Here is a 22,566-nt window from a genome sequence, read left to right on the forward strand (position 1 = left end):
TTATAAAAAAAAATACTTAAAAATTCTAACATTGCCTCATTAACTCTTTGTTTTCTTCTAGATTTCTCCACTTTCAATTCCAATTTCTTGTTTCCAAGATGATAATCAAACTCTCTAGAATCTCTACTTCACTTTTCCTTTTTGGTGGTTATGGAAATTATCAATATTTTTTAGTGAAAAAGGTGAAATTGATGAAAAATGATTAATTTATAAATAAATGAAAGTTTCTTTCTTTTATACTAATTTTTTATAATTAAAATATTAATAAAATATCGAAATAATATGTTATTAAAATAATTAAATAATATAAAATATCACCAATATCATGATTACAATCTAATGGTCCATATTTTATACTTCAAGACTAAGCAAATCCAATGGCCATAATTCATCCACATATTCAATGGCATTTTGATAATTTTTCCCAAAATTATCTTTTTGGCTAAATGACCATTTTGCACTCGATCGAATTTTATCTTTCAAATTATTTCCTTTCCACTTTTGGGTATTTTCTCATTTAGTTCTTTAACTTTTGAATATTCACATTTTGACCCATCACTTTTCACTTTTTCATAATTTAGTCAATCCCTCATATTATATCTAACAACATAGTACCTTTTTCAACTTTCTCGGTATCCAATACCTCCCTTTACTAACACCAATGTACCTTATTTCATTTACTCGATAAATTAATTATACACCTTTCGAGTATAATACTTTACAAATTCAACATGATAATTTTAGGGATGTTACAATATTCTTGTTTAATATTAATATTTATTTACATTTAACTCAGTAGATTACATTTTTGTTTGTTACTTTCAAATATATGTTTCTGGTGCACTTAGGAATTTGTGGAATTTATATTTATGAATGATTTTTTGAAATTTATGTATAAGGAATTTATCTCTTATTTACGATTTAAAGCTATGATTACAATGATTAAACTAATAACTAGTGTTGTAAATTTAATTTATAATAAAGTTTAGATTAAAAATTACATATAATTTAGATTTAAACTCGAAATTAAAAGACAATATCGAATTTTAATTTTATCTCATTGATATTAAACTTGTACCCAAAGTTAACCAATAAAAATAACACATAAAAATGTTTTGAAAAAAATTAAACAAAATTAAACAATTCACATAACCAAGGACTGACTGTTTCTTGGAAATTTCAAATTATATCCATGAACTTATGAATGCATGTGATAGGTACACTAACGGGAGAAAGTCGGAAACTTTTTTTAGGTGTCGAAATTAAATTGTTATTTTACAATAATAAAAATAAAATTTCATCATTTTAATAGTTTATATCTTTATAGTTTTTAAAGGATTAATTTAAATTTTTATCATTTTTAAGGGTCTAAAATGTAATTTTATTTTTATCAATTTAAAATTTTAAAAATTTTAAAAGATTTAAATAAATTTAGCACTTGATATTTTACGGTATTCGAGACCCCTTCCAACCTATACTAATATATATATATATATAAAGCTTTGAAAAGATACTTTAGCTTTATATTTTGATTATAATAATCAGGCATTAGCATATATTCCTTAAAAAGAAAAATCAAATTACACATTTTCTAAGTTGTTATAAATATTTGATTCTCCCTCCAACCTATTAACATCAATCTCATGGACAAAAATTAAAAAGCACCAAATTGATTAATCAAACAATCCTGAGAGCAAATTTTAGCTTTTCAACCTTGAAAAACCCATAATCTCTAAAACATACTTATACCAATGTCACTAATTTAATTAAAAAATATTTATTTGTTGAGAGAGGGCCCATCGTCAATGAAAATATTATTTGTGTGTCGGAGTTTTGTCTCTTGCATTTGAGAAGTGTTTAATGGGTTCATGCACTGACGAAGCCTAGTAGAGATCCTTTAATTTAGACTCTTTATAATTTATAAAATTTTAATTTAGAAATGATAAAATTATATTTTGACCCCCTAAAATGATAAAAATTTGATTTAACACTTTAGAAATTATAAAGATATAAATTATTAAAATAATAAAATTGTATTTTACTATCGTAAAAATATACAATTTAATTCCAACTGGTTATAAAAGTGAAGTGTTCCTTTAAGCTCCGTGAATTCATTAAACTCACACCAAGACGTGGGAAGCAAGACTCCAATACAGGGACAATATTTTCATTGAAGGTCTCAATCGAACCTCCCTCAATATAATGAACTTAGAATTTAAACTTTAAAATGTAAAAAATAAAAAGACAAAATTTTTTGAAATAAAAGTTGGAGATTAAATTTTAAAATTTAAAAAATTACAAAAAAAAAAATTAAAATAATTAAATAACAGTAAAAAACAGCAGAATGATGGAATAACTAAATCCAAATCCCAACTTTTCTATGTTATTATAGAAAATATTTGATTCTCCCTCCATCTTCCAGTCTATTTAGTTCCCTTCCCATTACAAATCAGTTTTCCATTCCAAACCCTAACAAATGGCACCTTTGGACCCTCACTCCTTCACTGACTCTCACCACCCTTTAACCACCGACATCTCCCTTTCCCTTTACTTAGACTTCCCTTCCGCCACCATCCACGGCGTCGCTTTCTTTATTCTCAAATCCCCTCATGTCGGTCAACTTTCTTTCGATACCCGTTCCCTTTCCATTCACCAAGTCCTTTCTCCCATTACCCTTTCCCTTCTCCCTTTCTCTCTTTCCTCTTCACCTGACCCTATCAAAGGAACCCAGCTTTCCATCTCGCTACCAGGCGACGACGTTTTGAGCTCCTTCTTCATCGTTTTCTCTACTTCCCCTTCTTCTTCTGCTCTCCAATGGCTATCCCCGCCGCAAACGTTTAACAAAAAACACCCTTTTGTTTATACCCAATGCCAGTGTATCCACGCGCGTTCCATTTTCCCATGTCAAGACACTCCCGCGGCGAGAATCCGTTACTCTGCTTCGCTCAATGTCCCTCGGGAGTTATCCGCCGTTATGTCCGCCCGCCATGTCGATAGGAGGTCACCGGTTTCCGGTGAAGGACATTCGCATTTGTTGCCTGGCGGGTTTAATTCGCTGTGGTGTTCCGAAACGAGGGTAGTCGAGGAATTTCAGATGAACCAACCTATTCCGCCGTATTTGTTCGCGTTTGCAGTTGGGGAGCTGGGTTTTAGGGAAGTTGGACCGAGGACTAGGGTTTATTCGGAGGCAGTGAATAGTGTATTGGATGCTGCGGCTAAAGAGTTCGCCGGGACGGAGGAAATGATCAGGCAAGGGGAGAAATTATTTGGGGATTATGATTGGGAAAGGTTCGATTTGCTTGTTTTGCCACCGAGTTTCCCATATGGTGGAATGGAGAATCCAAGGATGGTGTTTTTGACCCCAACTGTGATTAAAGGGGATGCCAGTGGAGCTCAGGTGGTCGCGCATGAGCTTGCTCATAGTTGGACCGGCAACTTGATTACTAACATGAACAATGAGCATTTTTGGTTGAATGAGGTAATTTTCTTGTTGATCAAAATTTGATCTTTGCAAATTGGGCTAATTTGATTTCACCTTGTTTTTCTTTTCTTTGTGGTTATAGGGTTTTACAACATATGCAGAAAGGAGAATTGTTGAGGCTGTTCAAGGTGAAGACAGGGCTATATTGAACACTGGAATTGGTTGGAAGGGTTTAAATGAGGAAATGGAGAGATTTAAAGACAATTTAGAATTCACCAAGCTTAAAAACAATCAAGAAGGAGTCGATCCTGACGCTGTTTATTCCGAAGTTCCGTACGAGAAAGGGTTTCAGTTCCTATGGCGCATCGAACGTCAGGTATGTTGAATGCTTTTTCCTTTAAAGTTTTAATAAATCATGTTAGTACATCATTATGTATTTGTTTCTTTGTGGAATGTTTAGATTGGTAGACCAGCCTTTGATGAATTTATCAAGAAATATATTGCTACCTTCAAGTTCAAGTCAATTGACACCCACACGTTTCTTAAATTCCTTAAAGCTAATGTCCCTGGAATAGAGAAAGAGATAGATCTAGTGTTGTGGACTGAGGGGACCGGTATTCCACCCGATGCATATGAACCGGTATCCAATCTATACACCAAAATTGTGTCATTGGCGAATGAATTTAAACTCGGGAGGATGCCGAGGGAGGATGAAGTTGCGGATTGGCGAGGGCAGGAATGGGAGCTTTACTTAGAGAACCTACCTAAAGTTATTGAGGCTTCTCAGGTAGTAATGGTTTTCTCTTAAAGCTTCATTTTCGTATGTTTCTATAAGATGTGATGATCGTATAATGCTTTCTTGAAAGTTTTTAAGATTACTCGAGTTACCTTGTACTACATTCCACTTTCTTTGGCTGCTGGGAGGGTTCAATATCCTTTTTGCAGAGGATTAATTTGCCTATGTTGCTGAATATAAAGCTTTACTGTTTACTCTGATTCAAGACCATTTTTAAGGTTTTAGTGTTTTTGGATGTAATCAGCTTACTTTCCCTGGTAAACTCTAGGTTGTTCTTGAAGATGAGACTTTTCTGCACACCTTTAGATTTGCCTAAATACTGTATGTGGTGCTGTATATCATTAGATTATGCTTGGCAGGCTATTAAACTGTCTTTGTGCTGCTAAATGTCTTTTGGGAGTAAAAGTACTATGGAGGTCCCTGTAGTAGAAATTAGATTGCATTTTGCTCCCTCTACTCAAAAAATGGGCAAATTAGTCTTTTCATGTTAAATTAAAGAGCAAATCTATCCTTTCTGTTAAAAATTTTATCCATTTGTATTGTTAAAATTTGACAAGGTTGATGGAATAACTAGACAGTGAAATGTGGCGTGTCATGAGTAACTCATATTGATTTACAGGAATCAATTTTTAAAAATTTGACAAGGTTGATGGAATAACTAGACAGTGAAATGTGGCGTGTCATGAGTAACTCATATTGATTTACAGGAATCGATTTTTAACAGAAAGACCAATTTGCTTTATGATTAAAAGTACAGTGATTAATTTGCCCATTTTTTGAGTGGAGGGTTAAAATGAAATCTGACTCTTGGTATAGCTGTATAGGGGGCGTTCATGGTACTGTTACCTCTTTTGGGTTGTCAAACTGAGATATATTTGACATTTCTACTGTATCTTGGAAGATGGTATCTTTTCTTTTTCTTGTTTGGTAGTGTGTGTGTAGGTTTCACTAGAGCTCATGTGTATGTCTCCTCCTTTGATACATTTTCCAGAGTTGAAAACTTCAAATCATCGCATTTCATAATTGTCTCTGGTTTACAATACTGTTGTTTGCGTCATGCAGGTCTTAGCCTTGGATGAACGCTACAGGCTATCAGAATCAAAGGATTACGAGGTAAAAGTGGCTTTTCTTCAACTAGCAATTATGTCCCAGTGCAGGAATTTCTACGGCGAGGTGGAGAAAACTTTGAAAGAAGTTGGGAGAATGAAGTACCTTCGGCCACTTTATAGGGCTCTCGTACAAGGTAAAGGGAAAGAGGAAGATAAGATTTTGGCCAAACGAGTGTTTTCGGAGGCTCGTGAGTGTTATCACCCCATAGCTCGAGGAGTTGTGGAGTCCATCTTTGCCAAGCACCTTTAAAATGGAACATTAACACTTAATGTAATAAATGGTATATAGGAGTCTAAACCAAAAACAATGCCTAGAATAGAGATTCACTTGTGATGTTGTTGATAGATGCTTCTTGCTTGTGTGATATGCCTTATTGCTTTTGGGCAATGCATGCTGAATTCTTACGCTTGAACTTCACTCTTATGTTATCTGTAACACCTGTGGAATATTGTTTCTGTTGGGATTCTATTCCCCACTACTAATGAAGGAATCTTGGATTGGTTGGACCCAGAATAGGTCGGGATATTGGTCTGGACTCCGGAATAAGGGGTTAGATCGGTTGACTGTGCTCGAATGACCGGTGGTTAACTCGTTTTTTTCTCTAATTTTTTATGTTTTTTTTAATTTATTCAATTGAATTGGATAAATCAGTCAAATTGGTAGAATTAGAAATAGCTGATTTGATCACATGTTTGATTTTGAAAACTTTAAATGAAGGTAGTTAACTAATTGATATCTAAATTAAAAAAATTTTAAAAATAAATATATTAATAAAAAAGTAAATATTTTTTATATTAAAAAATGAACTCGGATAAAATGGTTTTTAAAATACATATGAATCTAGGAGCTTATTTGTCCAAATTTATTCTAGACGATTTTTTTAAATAATTTCATATATTTTAGATTTTATAAAATATTAATTTTTAGGTTATTAGCATTTCAAAAATATATAAAAAGCTTACAATATTTTGAAAAATATATAAAAAATTGTAATATATAATATATAAATTAATAAAAAAATAAAAATTTACAAAAAATATATATATAAAAGAATTAAAAAAATTACAAATTTATAAAAAAAATATAAACAATAATTAAAGTTTTGTCTAAATTATCAATATAGATAGTTCAAATACCAATAATAATTAAATACTTTTTTTAAGAAGTTGAGAATCAAGTATTAAAGCAAACAAAAACTTACGAAAGCCTTGAAAGAAGAAGCTAGTTTTGGAAACAGAAACTCTGGAATCAGCTCATCCATCTGAGCTTCTCTTCCTGCAATGATTCTGTCTCTTTCTGAGTCTCCTTTTTGGGACTGACAAATCTGCTTAGAGAATAAGATTCTAAGGTCACATTTTAAATATATTAAAATAATCAAATAAAAAAAACAAACTAAAAATATTAAAAGAAAAATAAAATATCAAGACCATTTTTCCTAAATGAAGAACTAACTGCTCTTTAGAAATCTAAAGGTTTATAACAATCCTTCTCATAAATGTATCCGGGTTGAGGGATATAAGCTGCCTGCCCCATCTTTCTAGACTAATTATTTCGTCTTGTGCTTTTGTTAGAGTATCAATTCGTATAAATGATGAAATAAAAAAATGGAAAAAGATCGAACACAAATTTTACGTGAAAGGTTCTTTCGAAAAAGATAAAAGTCATATATAAATTAGATTTTGACTTTTCACTAAATGAGTAAATAAGAGTTTGCTTCCATGAGAATCTTATGGAATACCAAATTCACAACACCTTTTAAGCCCACTAGAAGTATCCGCCAAAGATGCTCACTTTGGTCTTGTTTTCAGGGCGAAGTTAGAATTAAATTATATATTTTTATGATAGTAAAAATTATAATTTCATCATTTTAATAGTCTATATATTTGTAATTGTAGAGGATTAAATCAAAATTTTAACATTTGAGGGGGTTCAAGTGTAATTTTACCATTATTAGTTTAAAATTTTATAAATTATAAAAGGTGTAAATAAAAAAAAATCATTCTAGAAGAGATTGGGCCCGTGTCAGCCCTCTTAGATCGGCCTCTAGGACTTATTTGTTCTTTGCATGGAGATTAGGGATAAAGTATTAATTATGCTGCGGAGATGGGTTTGTAAAAGCCTATTGTTCTTTCTTTAAATAGACCACATCTTATTTATTTTTTACCGAGGATTTAATACTCAAGTAAAAATTTACAATGTTTTTAAAAACTGGATTGGTAATCGAATAGGTTAGGCTATCAATTTGTCAATCCAATTTGTTTGATTAGTCTATTCAGTTCAATTAAATAAATTATAAAAAAATATAAAAAAATATTCATCTTTTATGAATCGGTCAGATACTCTTACAATTTCTAGTAGAATCGGTCTGATTCAGCCATAAAAATTTAAGCTATCCATGTGTCAAAATTTTAGGACTCCACATAAATATATTCATCTTTTATGAGAGGCTTCGGTTTTTAAATATTATATATAATATATAAGATTTAATTATGTGGAATTAATGAAATAATTTTAATTTTTAAATATAAATATTATGTTATCTATTCAATTAAACCTACCAAATTAGATAATACTCTATTTTTTGGTTTTAAATTACTGTTCATTTTATAGTAAAAATAATATCTATGATATTATGGTTCGCAAAATAGAATTAAATTATAAAAAAATATTAACTGAAAAATATCACAAACATATAAAATTCATATAAATTATAAACATGTAAAATAATATATATTCATATAAACATATATGTGTCAAAAATGAACTGAAACGGGCATAACATGTGGCTGCTGGGATTCGAGCCCAGGTCTCTACGGCCACAACGTAGAATTCTAACCACTAAACTACAGCCACCTCATCTGTCAAAGTTCTGTTCATTTTATTACTAAACTATGAAATACCGTAACTCATCTCTTTGCTGTCCGATAAAAGAGACGTTTGTATATAATGGTTTGAAGGATCGACTAATGCAATAAATCATAAACAATTTTGGAGAAAGAAAAAAAACTGAAGAAAGATTGAAGGCGACGCACTTTCGAAAGGGTTTCTTTAGTATACTAGTTTTACAAAGTAGTTATCCACTACACCAACTTAAATAACAAGAAAGTAGACCAGACTTGAATCAAGAAACCAAAAAAAATGTGAAGTCGATCGAGAACTGCTTCAGATAGAAAAAAAATCATATATTGATCTTAGAAAAAAGGATATTGAATACAATGTTGGCGATGAGGTGTTTCTGACATGAAAATGAAGAATAGAGAAAGAAAATAGTAAAATATTGAATATAAGTGGAATGCTCTTAATTTGAAGAAGAAATCAATAGAAATCACGTTTACGTAACTTGAATTTGAATAATTTGGACCAAAGATTGAGAGAAAATGAAAGAGAATTTTGAGAGAAAATCAAGGAAGAATTATGATAAGTTTTGCGTGAAATAAAGTACGGAGTAATCGCTCCCTCTTTTTAAATTGAACTAATAACCCTATGGTGAGTTGGGCTTAAAAGTGGTCATGGGTCAATCTAAAAAAAATGTTAAAATTTGAGTCCAATCCACATTAATATTTTTATATAAAAATAAATTTAAAAAATATAATACAACAAATACACTAACAGTCTCACCCCATAAACTCGAGCCAACCACCATAACTTTTATATCTTTAACTTTTATAATTTTTATAGTTTTTTACTTTATCATATATATTCTTTTCCAAACGTAATTTTTAGTTTTTAATGAGATTGTGAAGGTAATTTCTTTGACTAACATGACATGAAAACTATAAGGGTTAATTCAATAGTTGGCCCTCAAATTATGTCATTTGTTTGAATTAAGTACTTAAATTATTTTTTGGTCGAGTCAAATATTTAAATTTTATTTTCACAACCAATTTTGGCCCTTACTGCTACATTTGATAATCAAAATCCTTTCAACCAATTAAAATGTGACACATCATTAAAATCTAATTTAGCTAGGGCCAACCGTTTAATTAAGCTAAACTATAATAACATGGGTTCAAATCTCATGATTCTCATTATCAAGATGTACTTTTCTAGATTTATTAAAATATAAAAAGACTTAAATACCCTCAAAACAATATTTGTTCATTTATAAAAAGAACGTAATTTTAGTAATTTCACAACTGAGTCAGAACTCGGTTAAGGGTGACACAAACTTAATCAAACGCTTTATATATACCCGCTTTATGTAAGTGAAAAAAAAAAGTAATATTCAAATTATATTTATAAAAAAACTAACCAGTAATTGAAGGCTCGGGTACGTTCCTTAAACCTTACATTTGTAGTTGTTTTATTTAAACATTCCATATAAAAAACATAAAAGGCGAAAAACTGAAAACACCATTAAATTAATATTCAATCCTTGATTACAAAAATGCTTTTAAGTACTCTCGTAAACCGAATAGGTGTCAAGTTATGATAACACATTATATATAAGTGTCTGTATATATATAGACAGATAGGCAGATAAAGGAAGGATCCATTTACACCAGTAGTTTTACACTCTTTCGTATATTTTTGTACGATTAATATTTTAACGATCTAATTGTCGTATTTTTATTCTATTTATATAGATTATGCATGTTAAATTTGGTGTAAATTAAAATTTGCTAACTAATTATTTTATATAAAAAAAACTTTTCAATCATTCAATAAAAATTAATATATACAAGATTTTAGATCGATATAATAGAGATATTTGATTGGTTCAAAAATTTGCATGCATGTCAAGTACAATTATATTGATAAATTCAATAGTGAGAATCTACTTACGCTAGTATAAAACTAATATAATTTTATGGCATAATGACTTATTTAGCCCTTCAACTTTATAAAAAATGTAATTCTAGTTCTTCATTTAATTTTTCGCTTCTTTTAGCTCTTAAACTTGCGTTGTTTGTCAAATTACCCTAACATAGATGGAAAAGTTAACATCTGTTAACTTTTACTTATGTGGCATCCACATGACAATTCACGTCACGCTATTTTTAAATTTTTAAATATTAAAAAAATTAATTAATTGCTACACGTAGATGCCACATCATCAAAATGAACAAATATCAACTTTTTCATCCATTTTGAGTTTAATGGAAAGCTAAAATGGTTTTTTTATAAAATTGAATGATTAAATAAATTATTATCCCTAATTTTATATAATTTCGTACACTTTTATACGATTAAATTAATATTTTAGGAATTGAGTTTAATTAATTAAATCTAATCGTCGCACACTAGAACCAAAATGAACAAAAGATAATAGCTATTTGTGGCTGCTGGGATTCGAGCCCAGGTCTCTACGGCCACAACGTAGAATTCTAACCACTAAACTACAGCCACATTTTTTGATGAAAGACTGTTCATTTAACTACAAATTATAAAATATAATTATGGGTAATAACTTATAGGTATAAAATATGCCATTAGGTCTTTGTACTCTTCAGGATTTTGGAATTTAGTCCCTGTACTTTTATTTCTAGAAATTTAGTTATTTACCTTTCAGATTTCAAAATTCAAGTCAAATTATTAACTCTGTTAAAATTACCTTGTTGAATTCATTTTTATTAGAACGTCATTTTTTAGTTACATTACCACGAAGTGAGTATTAGTCTTTATTTCAAAATGTCACCACCAACAAATTTAATAAAAAATAACAGTGTTAAGAACTAGACTTAAATTAAATCTATAGAGTAAAGGACATAAAATAAATTCCAAATTTAATAAATTTAAACTACGTAAAAGCTTCAAATTCGAGTTTTTTTTTTACACTTCTATAAAATTTACTAAATTTTACTCTCGTAAATTTTCAACACCAGCACTATGGTTGGGCAATATGAAATATTAAGTTGGTGGTAATGCTATTTACTAAGTTTATATTTATATAATATTAAAATAAAATTAATTAAAAAAATGGGTTACAATTACTAAATAAAGTGAGGGATTCTCTTTTATTACTGGCTGATGTGTTGGATTAAAATCCTTAATTATGGTCACACATGTATAATGTGTAATGTTATTATAAAGTGAGATATAGAATTAAGTGACCAATTATGTTATAAGTGTTATAGGTATTAAAGTATTATGGAAATAATGTGTAGATATCATAAGTTGTATTTATAATTTGATGAGAAGCCAAATTATAAATACCAAAAACTGATTTAATAATAAGTTATTTAAAGAGGTAGTGGTCCCAAGAAATAGGGTTATCTCGTATTTCTTTTTCATCCCCATCAGAGAGATGTACGAGGAGAAACACTATTTACTTGGAAGTTCAAAACTTTTTGGGTAATCTCCAACAATAGATTTAGGTACGTTTTCACGTATAGTATTGTTCTTAATGATTTGACATGACAGATCTTAATTTATTAATTTTTATATTAGATCTTGTTTTTACGGTTATAACATAATGCAATAAAAAAAAATTGAAGAAAAATTGAAGGCAAGATACCTTCAAAAGGTTTCTTCAAGATGATAGTTTATTGTTATGGTACAAAGTAGAACTTTACTCTGTTGGATTGAGCTAAGTGAGAATAAACTAGTAGGACTAGACTTATTCAAGAAACTAAAGTAGAGGTGAAGTTGATCAAGGAATGATTGAAAACCGCTTCAGATAAACAAAACTCATATGATGCATTTAAAAAAAAGGATATCGAATATAATGTTGGTGATAAAAGTGTTTTTAAAAGTGCTATTGATGAAGAAGGCTTAAATTTGGCAGAAACAACAAGCTAAGCCGAGGCTTATTAGTTCGCATGATATATGTATTGACCTAGTAGCCTACAAATTAGCTACATCATTAGAGTTAAAAAAGATTCACAATATTTTTCATGTTTTAATATTAAGAATATATACATTTAATACTTTTTATGTAATCACTCTTGATATAGTTGAAATTTAATTAGATTTGACATACGAGCAGGAACTGATAAAGATCTTAGTTCACACAAAATCAAGGAATTGAGAAACAAGAAGATTCATTGGGTAAAAGTTTTATGGAGAAATTATAATGTCGAGAAAATCACTTGGGAGAGTATATAAGTAATGTGACGATAATATCTTTAATTATTTGATTTAGGTATATTTTGCAGTTTGACGACCTCTTTTCTCTGGTGCTGGCAGCACCTTCTCTTTTTCTGCATCATCCTTAGCAGACAGACTATCAGAACCCAACTTCTTTTTGCATAAATCATCTCCTTCAACTCCCTTTCGTGCTTCATTATTCCCATCCTCTGCAACTTCAATGTGCGAGACCTCCTTTATTCCCTCCGAGGGCATCTCATTGGTAAGCAATTGAGCTTAATCTGCTTGGCGTTCCAAAGAAATCATTCCACCTATCTGATCTTTTCTCCTCTTCTTCCTAAAGTCATGAGTATAGACGAGATTAAATCAAAGTTCTGACTTCTGACTATAGAGTTTGTAATCATTTCCAAACAATGAGGAAGAGAGAGGTTTGAAAATTCAATGTTCACCAAGATGTAAGAGTTGGAATTTAATTATCCTTTCCTTTCCTAAGAAGCCAAAAGAAGGCGATGAGCTTAAAACAGAGAGTAACAGAGTCATGAAAAATACCCTGTAGAGATTAGCATATTCTCGGTATCTTTGTGCATGCTGAGGCCTCGTAGCAAATCCATACGCATCCCTATAAAATGAAAAAAAAGAGATAGATTTAATAACCCCAAAATTCAACAAACCTTCAAGTTAACAGCAGATTATTCCAAGAAAAGTAGCTCAAAGAAAGATTGCAAATTTCCACAACTTTCTAACCTAAACTTATCAAATTCAATACAGTACAGCAAAATAAAATCTAGAGCAAGAAATAAGATAAAGCATCAAACTAAAAAGCAAAATAGAATGTAAATTAATCAAAAGCACAACTCCAAGTTACCTGTAATCAACTTCCACACATTGCCTAGTTACAGTACAAAACAACGTATCCTAGTCAAACCTTAAAATAGTCTACTTCTTATTATCACCATTTTCCGCTCAATTTGGACAAATATCACACCGGATTCCATGAAACTTTTTTTTCTCAATGAAAGATCACAAACTTCAAACAACGTACTCATAAAAATAAATAAACAAACAAAATTAAATCGCTAGCAACCAGATAGCACAATCCTCGATTACTAAACCAAACCGTGATGAAATTCAATAAGATCTTGATCACAAAAAAAAAAATCATCAAACTAAAAATGAAAATTTCAATGAAAATGGAGCTTGAATATACCTGAAATCGGCATCCGAAGATTGCCGAGTTACGGTAGAAAACAACATATGCTCATATTTTCCACTCAATTTGGACAAATATCACTCCAGGTTCCATGAAACTTTTTTTTATCAATGAAAGATCACAAACTTGAAACAACTTCTCATAAAAACAAGCAAACAAACAAAATTAAATCGCTAGCAACCAGATAGCACAATCCTCGATTACTAAACCAACCCGTGATGAAATTCAATAAGATCTTGATCACAAAAAAAATCATCAAAATAAAAATGAAAATTTCAATGAAAATGGAGCTCGAATATACCTGAAATCGGCATCCGAAGATTGCCGAGTTACGGTAGAAAACAACACATGCTCATATTTGCCACTCAAATTTGTTTTCAAAAGAATTAAATCACATCTCACATTATCAAAATCCAAATCAATAAACGCGTATAAAAATTCGGAGTAGAAAAAAAGAACAGTCTAAATATTTTTCACTGAAAAAAGGGGAAAAGGATCTGATCATAACTGTCATGGATCAGAGAGAGAGGAATAGAAGGGACACGTGGCGAGAAAAGCGTACCGCTTGTGTTCGAAGGTTAAATGGGGGTTCACGGTTTTGGTGGTGGTGGTTGCGGTGGTAGTGGTGGTGGAGGATGTCATTCATTCTGGTTACAGTATTTGATGAGGTGGATGGATTTGATTGGTCTGTGACTGTGAGATTTTGGAGGGTGACGGTTACGGATGGAGAGGATCGTTCGGAGAATTTGGTGGTTTGGTTGGTTGAATTACAGTAATGGAAAAGAAAGGAAAGAAGGGAAGAGAAAATGAAGGGAGAGAAAGGGTGGAGAGGGAGTTTCGGTTTTGGTTGTTTGGAAGGAAAAGGGGAGGGAAAATGGATGGAAGGGCGGGCAGGCCCATGCAAAAAAAAAAGGCGAGATTAGCGCCACCTTTTTGTGTAAAACTACAATAAGGGCCCTGTATTTTAAGTTAGATTGTATTTTACTCCTTCTATTTAAAAAAATAGGTAAATTACTCTTTATATGTTAGATTAAAGAGCAAATTAATATTTTTTATTAAATATTTCATTCATATTTACTGTTAAAAACTGACATGACTGACTAAATAATTAAATAATTATACGTGAAGTGTCACATGTAACTCATGTTGATATACATTGATCAATTTTTAACAATAAAAATAGAATAATTTGTTAAAAACCAATTTACTCCTTGATCTAATTTACAAAGAGTAATTTGTTCATTTTTAACAGGAAAAAAGGGATATCAAATATAATGTTGGTGAGAAAAGTGTTATTGTGGAAGAAGGCGTAAATTTGACAGAAACAACAAGCTAAGCCGAGGCTTATTAGTTCGTATGATATCCTTGAATGGATTGGCCTAGTAGCCTACAAATTAGCTCTATCATTAGAGTTAGAAAAGATTCACAACATTTTTCATGTTTTAATATTGAGAATCACCCCTGATATAATTGAAATTTAATTAGATTTGACATACGAGGAGGAACTGATAAAGATCCTAGCTCAGGAAATCAAGGAATTGAGAAACAAAAAGATTCATTGGGTAAAAATTTTATGGAGAAATTATAATGTCGAGAAAATCACTTGAGAGAGTATATAAATAATGTGACGATAATATCTTTAATTATTTAATGTAGGTAAATTTTGGAGATGAAATTTATTAAGAGGAGGAAAACTGTAATATCTCCAAAACTCCAGAATTTGATAACGACATTTTTCTAAAGCATGAATAGTAACTCTGGAATATTTACGTTTAAACTAAATATCTTGGAATGGAGTAGTTAATGGTAAAAAATAGTTGAGGGACTGAAATGGCAATTAATTACCCTTCAATTGAATTAGGTAGAAGGATGTAAATGGAAATTATACCATGGGTAAAATTTTCACGACAAACATATGTCATCATTTTTCTAGATAAGCTATCACATTATCACTTAACCATCCTTTAGGGGTTTCACTGAAAAATATATTTCAAGAATTTACTAACTTTTGATTAAAAATTTAATTAATTTCAATTTTCATTTAAAAATTTGATTCTACATCTAGTTAAGGGTAAGTTTGGATGGGTGATTGGGTGCGGTGCGATACGTTTAGCTTACTTTTTGTCTTACGCTATAGTATCTAATCTCACCGCCACCGCTATTTTTACATTAAGAACAAATAAGCATAAATCGAAAATTGATAATTTCAATGGTTTATCCATACTAAAAGCATGAGAGATATTAAATATGTAAATATTATTAAAAATATTTATAAAGCAACGCCTACGTAGGTATATAAAATGTGCAAAGACAGAGGAGCAAGTCCTTGTTCGTCTAAGCACAAAAAAAGCAATGTGGCGTTCCATTCGCCAGCTCCCTTCTTTCTCCGTCCGTACAACCCGTACCCAAACGCTGCCTTACTCTTCCATCCTCTCTCTCTCTTCAGCTCTCCCTAAACCCCAACCCTCCTCTTTCTTCTTCGCTCCCGCTAAAACCCTACGATCCGCCGCCACGTCATATCCCTCCTCCATCATCTTATGGACATTCAACAGAGGCTGCTGCAACGCTACCCGAAGTATCGCCGTCAGGTGCATTTCCTCGTTCCCTACTCCGCAACCGGAAATGGTGGTCGACTGGAACGACGCCGTTTCCTGCTCGGAAGTCGGAGATGGTGTTGAAGACAAAAACGGCGATGATGGAACGTTGGAAGAAGGCACTAAACGCTCTATTCCAGTTCGAGCTTATTTTTTCTCCACCAGGTTTTTGTTAATTCGTTTTTTTTTTCAATTAATTGTTAGTATTTTAATGGAAAATGATTAGAATCATTTTGTTCTCGAAAGCTCCTTTTTTTTATGCTGGTGGAACTTCTGAATTCTGATCTTAAACCCTAAGTTTATTTACTTATTATACACTTTAATTTGTTTTTTCTTTTTATGGGTGTAGTGTGGATTTAAAAGGATTGGTGGAGCAGAACAAGCAGAATTTTATACCGCCGACATCACGAATGACTAATTATGTAGTTCTTAAGTTTGGAGATCTTTCTAGTTCCTCTGTAAGTTAAATTTAACATTTATTGCTAAGATCGGTTACTCTAATCAATTACAATTTTGTATGATGATATATATATTTTGAAATGCTTTCTAATCACTGATAGTGCTTGTTTCTTGTGTAAAATATTTTTTTGAAGCTAATATTTATTCATTTATTTTATTTCACATAACTGTGACAATCAGGGTAAAAAAGAAGCTATTTTATAGAGGAAAAGATAGTGAGCTTGAATTGGTGGTAACTGGCCTATGAATCAACAATGAGCCCTTCAAATGAGATTATGCTTCTTGAGTTTCAACAATTCAACTTAAAGTTTTGGTTTTTTGAGGGTTTCTCGAAAACAATGTAGGGAGGAACTTGGTTCTGCTATGTATTGCTGCGACTGCCTTTTTATTTAAAAGGTTTTAACTGTTTATGTATCAGGTGTTTAGGACGGATTAGGATTCTGTTGTTTTCACTATGGAGGAAGTTGATGAAAAGCTTTCTCTGTTTTTTTCTTCTAGGGATGACGTATTTGAGATATTGCAACTAAAACTGAAAACTTTTGGTTACGAGTATCATTCCTCTTACTTAAGAAATATTGGAAAAAGTTGAAGAATAAGGAACTTCCTTGTCTCACCGAATGTGCAAAACTTAATAATGCTTGCTATAATCCAGATTTAATTTTAAGATTTGTCATAGTGTTGTTTATACACGTGCAGCTTGTTTGCTCTCTATCTCCTTTTGGATTCAAGTGGCATTTATCTCTAAGCCTTTTGAGTTTCTTTTAGAGCTTAAATTACAAAAGGACAACAAGAGGAACGTGTACAAATATATGGTTTTCATCCTATAAACAGCCATATGTGAAAATGTTTCTCGACAGATTTTAAATTTTTTTATGAAATTTCTGTATAGATGTGAGATTTGCCATCATCGAATGTAGCATTCCCATACTCTTGGCTATGTTTCTAGAAAGCAATGGCTTTAACATTTAAATGATGCATCTTAGTATTCTCTGGTCTCTTTTCATATACATGTGTGTATATGTTTGTTTCTGGATTGTTCATGTATGAGTAATCAAGTTAAGTGTGTTCTTGAATTGATAAGTTCCTTATTTCAGGGTCCTGGTGTTTTCACAAGTGGAAGCGATTGCTGTTTCATGGTGGTATTCCAGTATGGTTCCATTGTATTGTTTAATATTCGTGAATGTGATGTGGATCAGTATCTTAAAATTGTTGAAAAACATGCATCAGGATTGCTTCCTGAAATGAGAAAGGATGGTGAGTTTGTAAATTCTTATTTATCACTATTTTACAATTACGCGTATTTTGTAGTAGCTGGGAATAGACAACCATTAAAAATTTGTAATACTTGAACTTGAGAACTGACATGATTATACCAGTACATATACATAGGATAATTAATGTGGTCATCATGCAAATAAGTTCCTTGGTTGGCCATGCCCTTTCTTTTTTCTTTAGCATAGTAATACAAATTCCTTTCGCCATCTATCTCCATACCCTCTTCCTGTGAAGGATTGATTTGAAGTCGTCGAAAATCAATGGCTTAATTATCTTTTGTCTATCGCCCTTATGTATTTTCCTTAACTATATTTTATTTTTAATGTTCTATTAACCTGATTTCTTGCCAGTTCCTTTCTCTCTTGCTTATGCATGCCCCACACTTACATTCTCTAGGTATGTTGTGGTTTCTCATATGTATGTTACCATATGCACATAATTACATATACAAGGGCGTGTGAAGTGGGTTTTGGTGGGAATGTCATTTTCCGTGTATTTCTTCTTGGTAAAGATTTTCTTTCACTTGATGCTATATTTTATCATTCTGTTTTTGATGAGACATTTTTTTCTGAACATATTTGGGTTAATCATAATAATTTTTCTGCATTATGACCTTGTTATTAGAGCTAGATCTGTTGCAATAAAGGAGTTTTTGTTTTTTTTGTGTTTCAAACTTGCAGAGTATGAGGTAATAGAGATGCCTACTCTAAACACATGGATGCAAGCTGGGTTGGATTACATTACGTTGCAGTTCTTGAATATTGATGGAATCCGTACCATTGGGAGTGTTCTTGGTCAAAGTATTGCTCTTGACTACTATGTGCGCCAGGTGTGTAGTATTCAATTGTCAACCTCTATTTTCGAAGTATTTAGCTTGATAATGACAATCAATACTTCTTCCTTAGGTTGATGGGATGGTTGCAGAGTTTACCGACATAAATCGTGGGATGGAAAAAACAGGAACATTTACCATGGACAGCAAAAAACTTTTTCAGATAGTTGGAAAGGCAAACTCTAATCTTGCTGATGTAATTCTTAAGCTCGGACTTTTTGAGAGGTAACTTTTTACAAGCCATTATTCAGAAGGTAATCGACACCCAATATGTATTATGACCATAGAACTTTGTATAGGGCTACTATTTCCAAATTAATTTGTAATAATCAATGATATTCTGGGTTCATCTAATAGTGGGACAAAAGTACCAATAGGAATGCGTCGGTTGGAGTGTTACAATTTAGCTCGTGTTTTTCTTGGTTCTAACAGATCGGATATCGCTTGGAAAGATGCCAAATATGCCATAATATGGGAATTTCTACGAGATGAATTTGAATTAACTCAAAGATTTGCAAGTCTTGATTTTAAGTTGAAGTTTGTTGAGGTATGATATTTCTCTCTTACTCTCTTACTCTCTTACACTTATATAATGTATATTCATATACATAGATATGTATGCATGAAAACGAAGTCATAAATGATATTCTTTTATGGTAAAACCGTAATATTGTAGATTACATAGCTTCCAAGTTCTCTAACATGTGACATCCTTTTCTCTTTGCCTTTGTAGCACAACATTCGGTTTCTTCAAGAAATTCTTCAAAACAGGAAATCAGATTTTCTTGAGTGGCTCATCATCGTGTTGATAAGCGCCGAAATCGTTATATCCCTTTATGACCTCATTAAGCGGTCGCTATGACACCCTTGGACAGGGGTTAGTAATTTTTCACATCGATATTTGTAGACATTGCAATTCATAAAGAGGCATTAGTGAGAAAGCGGTTTCCGAGCAAAGGTGATTGTTGATGTACATTTACTTTCTCTAGTTAGCTTTTGCTTGCAACGTTTAGATTAATTACATGACCATCTAGTTTGTTGTAAATGATAAGGGTTCATACATATTTGACTTTCATATATATATTTTGACTTTCATTTTCCTTTTTTCAGAAAACAAAATCTAAGTTAAATTTTGATTTTGGAATTAAGAAGAACATTGATGGATTTAAGAAACTGTTCATCATTTCATATTATTTTCCTTTTAATGCTGAAGTGAAACATTGGCATTCAATTGCCCCATTAACTGAATCTGGTTTTAACCTCTAATTTAGCTTTATATTAAAAACCATGTTAAAATATGCCATAGGTCACCTATACTCTTCCCAAATTTAAAATTTAGTCTAGTCCATCTATTTTTTGGATAATTTAGGTCCAACTATTAATATTGTGAAGATTATTTCGTTACAATGCCACATTAATAAATTTAATAAAAAATTAATAGTAGTGTTTTTTCTTTTGTGTATCAATTATTAAATTTCAAACGTCACATTAGCCTTCGTAGTGATTCTCAGTCATCATAAAACACACCAACCAACCAATCACACCACACAATTAATTATGAAATATTTAATAAATATTTAATATCATGCTTTCGTTGTGTTGCTCTGATCAACAATCAACAATATGATTATTTAACATATAATTACCTCGAAAACTTTAGTTAAACATACGTACATGCATTAGTGTGTTTTTAAAAAGGCTATATTTGTAACATTATTAATTAATTAGTTAGCAGACATTTAACAATTTACATGATTTGGCCAAATTCTGTGTTACATCTCATGCATACCAAGCACGTGTTTGTATCCAAATCACCCATAAAACATTTAAGGCTTACCTTGATGACTAACAACTCTTCCACCTCTACTTACGAATTAGTCCAATCATAATCATCTATCTAAAGCACTAGTAAAACTTCCAAATTAAACCAATTAAATAGTCTATGTCCAATTACAACCTAAATCTAATTTTATATCTTATAATTTAGCCCCACATTATTTTCCTTATTGGGTTTGGGAACACAACGACATGGTTAAGTGTATCATCGTTATGGATCACTTGGATAGTTCATTTCATACCTCCTCGCACGCTACATCACTACAATATTATAAAAGAGAGCTTAGTGAGAGTTGTTTGACATACTACACTTAAACTCCAGTACATAGGCTAAGGTAACATATGCGAACTCTTGCTTAATTAATATAATATGCGAAACTTGATTTCTCTTTGTGAAAATCAGTTTTTTTTTTAATGTGTTGGTATTTTCTTCTACTACTAAAAACACTTTTATCACAATAAGAAAACAATTGGTCTAACAAATAAATGTAGTAAAGGCGAATCCTTTAATTTACAAAAGTTGACATACAATTATAAATAAGGTGCAACTTCACTACAATATTTTGGTTCAAATTAATGCATCTTCTTTAAAAATTATATTTTAGTTTTAAAACAACAATAATGTATAACAAAACTGATCTTTGAATGGTGAGCATCCAAAGAATAGGACCAACTTTCATTGAAGATGATGGGATTCCACCTTTGAAGGCGATGACTTATGGTTCTTACGCACATACTTACGAGCCCAAACATGCTTTCCATTGATTGAGAACTTAGCTTTCTGCTTCCCATTCAGTATCATTTCAATGTCTGAACCATACTTCACTACCAACTTTGCATATAATGGCTGCTCCCCTTCAACCACTTCTTGCATTTCAATTCCTTCAAAATTTTTCCCAAATTTCCTATTACACCAACATCACATTATCACAACCAAAACTATATAAATTCTATTTCATATATAATTAAGGTTAAAAAAAAAACACATGTATAAACACCTGGTGAAGAAGTCTCTCACTTCAGCCTCAGAAACAGAGTACCCTTTAGAGAATGTTAAGAAAACAGTTCTATCATCTGCTTCAACTTGCTTATTTTCTTTCTTCTTACCATTATTCTCTTCCAAGCTTTTAATGTTAATATTATGTATACCTTTCCAGAGATCCTCCATTTCGTTGTTCCTTTGAGCTCCAATGAGAAAACCCAAATTTGGTTTCAAATTTTGCTGATTTCCCATCTTCTTCTCACTATAAACAGGCATAATCAATGGATCATGAATCAATTTCATTATATCATCGAAGGCTCTTAAACAAATGTCGCGAACAAGTTGAGTGATCCTACGAACAATCTCGACACGATTTTCGTGAAAGAAACGGAGAGAAATTTCGTTCCCAGTTAACTTTCGAATCAATGGGATTGTACATTTATCGTCATGGAAATGACTGAAAGGGAACTCGTCGGTGTTTAAACAAATCAAGCATTGGACAGTTTCATCGGCTAATGCATTGATGAGTGGATCAGACCAGGGATGGATTTTGTAAACAAGGTTCAGACCAGGGGTACAACTATAGTTTTCGAGCCAAAGGAATAGAGCCATGACGTGCATTGACTCGAAGGGTTGGCGTTGAAGGTTCAAAACAAGCCTGGAGAAGATAGCTCGGTCTATGGTGTGGAACAGCTTGAGTTCTTCCAGGGAAATTGTGTGGTTCATTGAAGATGAAGATGAATCCATTGTTGGGTTTTTTCTGGAGGGAATGGGGAAATTGGGTTGTTAACGAGAATTGATTTAGGGGATTTAAATTTATAGAAGTGAAAGGGCGCCATGGAAGAAGGGTTGAGAGTGATGAGTTGGGAATTCTGAAGAGACGCCATGTTTGAGGTTTTTGGCAGAAATGGAAGGTGTGAGAGGGGTTACTTCATTAAGAGTTTTGGAGGCAACGGTCATATATTGAGCAGAGGTTTTGTTTGGTTTAAAGAAAAAAAAGATCATAATTTATCAAAATTATT

At 31.7% G+C, this 22,566-nt stretch overlaps 3 protein-coding genes and 2 non-coding genes across 5 annotated transcripts; 2 read left to right on the top strand and 3 right to left on the bottom strand.

Moving 5' to 3' along the window:
- The first annotated feature begins 2,349 nt into the window (after window positions 1-2,349).
- Window positions 2,350-5,833, top strand: LOC121225568 (leucine aminopeptidase). Its single transcript, XM_041109919.1, has 4 exons — window positions 2,350-3,478; window positions 3,564-3,797; window positions 3,882-4,208; window positions 5,280-5,833. The coding sequence occupies exons 1-4, from the start codon at window positions 2,477-2,479 to the stop codon at window positions 5,574-5,576; spliced, it is 1,860 nt and encodes a 619-aa protein (XP_040965853.1). The 5' UTR covers window positions 2,350-2,476; the 3' UTR covers window positions 5,577-5,833.
- A 2,275-nt stretch (window positions 5,834-8,108) lies between these two features.
- Window positions 8,109-8,180, bottom strand: TRNAH-GUG (transfer RNA histidin (anticodon GUG)). Its single transcript has one exon. It is a non-coding gene; the product is annotated as a tRNA-His (tRNA).
- A 2,424-nt stretch (window positions 8,181-10,604) lies between these two features.
- TRNAH-GUG (transfer RNA histidin (anticodon GUG)) lies at window positions 10,605-10,676 on the bottom strand. Its single transcript has one exon. It is a non-coding gene; the product is annotated as a tRNA-His (tRNA).
- A 5,189-nt stretch (window positions 10,677-15,865) lies between these two features.
- On the top strand, window positions 15,866-19,801 carry LOC107918270 (protein RETARDED ROOT GROWTH-LIKE). The gene is made up of 7 exons (XM_016847794.2): window positions 15,866-16,325; window positions 16,510-16,618; window positions 17,714-17,873; window positions 18,575-18,723; window positions 18,800-18,951; window positions 19,159-19,273; window positions 19,460-19,801. The coding sequence occupies exons 1-7, from the start codon at window positions 15,919-15,921 to the stop codon at window positions 19,586-19,588; spliced, it is 1,221 nt and encodes a 406-aa protein (XP_016703283.1). The 5' UTR covers window positions 15,866-15,918; the 3' UTR covers window positions 19,589-19,801.
- A 1,328-nt stretch (window positions 19,802-21,129) lies between these two features.
- On the bottom strand, window positions 21,130-22,311 carry LOC107919458 (uncharacterized). Its single transcript, XM_016848914.2, has 2 exons — window positions 21,561-22,311; window positions 21,130-21,467 (listed from the first exon to the last, which is right to left on the bottom strand). Exons 1-2 carry the CDS (start codon window positions 22,289-22,291, stop codon window positions 21,239-21,241), a joined length of 960 nt encoding a protein of 319 aa, XP_016704403.1. The 5' UTR covers window positions 22,292-22,311; the 3' UTR covers window positions 21,130-21,238.
- Window positions 22,312-22,566: the final 255 nt, after the last annotated feature.

Source organism: Gossypium hirsutum, chromosome D13, assembly GCF_007990345.1.
Source record: "Gossypium hirsutum isolate 1008001.06 chromosome D13, Gossypium_hirsutum_v2.1, whole genome shotgun sequence".
NCBI lineage: Eukaryota > Viridiplantae > Streptophyta > Magnoliopsida > Malvales > Malvaceae > Gossypium > Gossypium hirsutum.

Coding starts and splice junctions, on each gene's coding strand:
- LOC107919458 (XM_016848914.2), bottom strand. CDS start 22,291: ATGGATTCATCTTCATCTTCAATGAACCACACAATTTCCCTGGAAGAA. Junction 21,468..21,560: donor GTGAGAGACTTCTTCACCAG/GTGTTTATACAT, acceptor TTGGTGTAATAG/GAAATTTGGGAAAAATTTTG.
- LOC107918270 (XM_016847794.2), top strand. CDS start 15,919: ATGTGGCGTTCCATTCGCCAGCTCCCTTCTTTCTCCGTCCGTACAACC. Junction 16,326..16,509: donor GCTTATTTTTTCTCCACCAG/GTTTTTGTTAAT, acceptor TTATGGGTGTAG/TGTGGATTTAAAAGGATTGG. Junction 16,619..17,713: donor GAGATCTTTCTAGTTCCTCT/GTAAGTTAAATT, acceptor TCCTTATTTCAG/GGTCCTGGTGTTTTCACAAG.
- LOC121225568 (XM_041109919.1), top strand. CDS start 2,477: ATGGCACCTTTGGACCCTCACTCCTTCACTGACTCTCACCACCCTTTA. Junction 3,479..3,563: donor AGCATTTTTGGTTGAATGAG/GTAATTTTCTTG, acceptor TTGTGGTTATAG/GGTTTTACAACATATGCAGA. Junction 4,209..5,279: donor AAGTTATTGAGGCTTCTCAG/GTAGTAATGGTT, acceptor TGCGTCATGCAG/GTCTTAGCCTTGGATGAACG.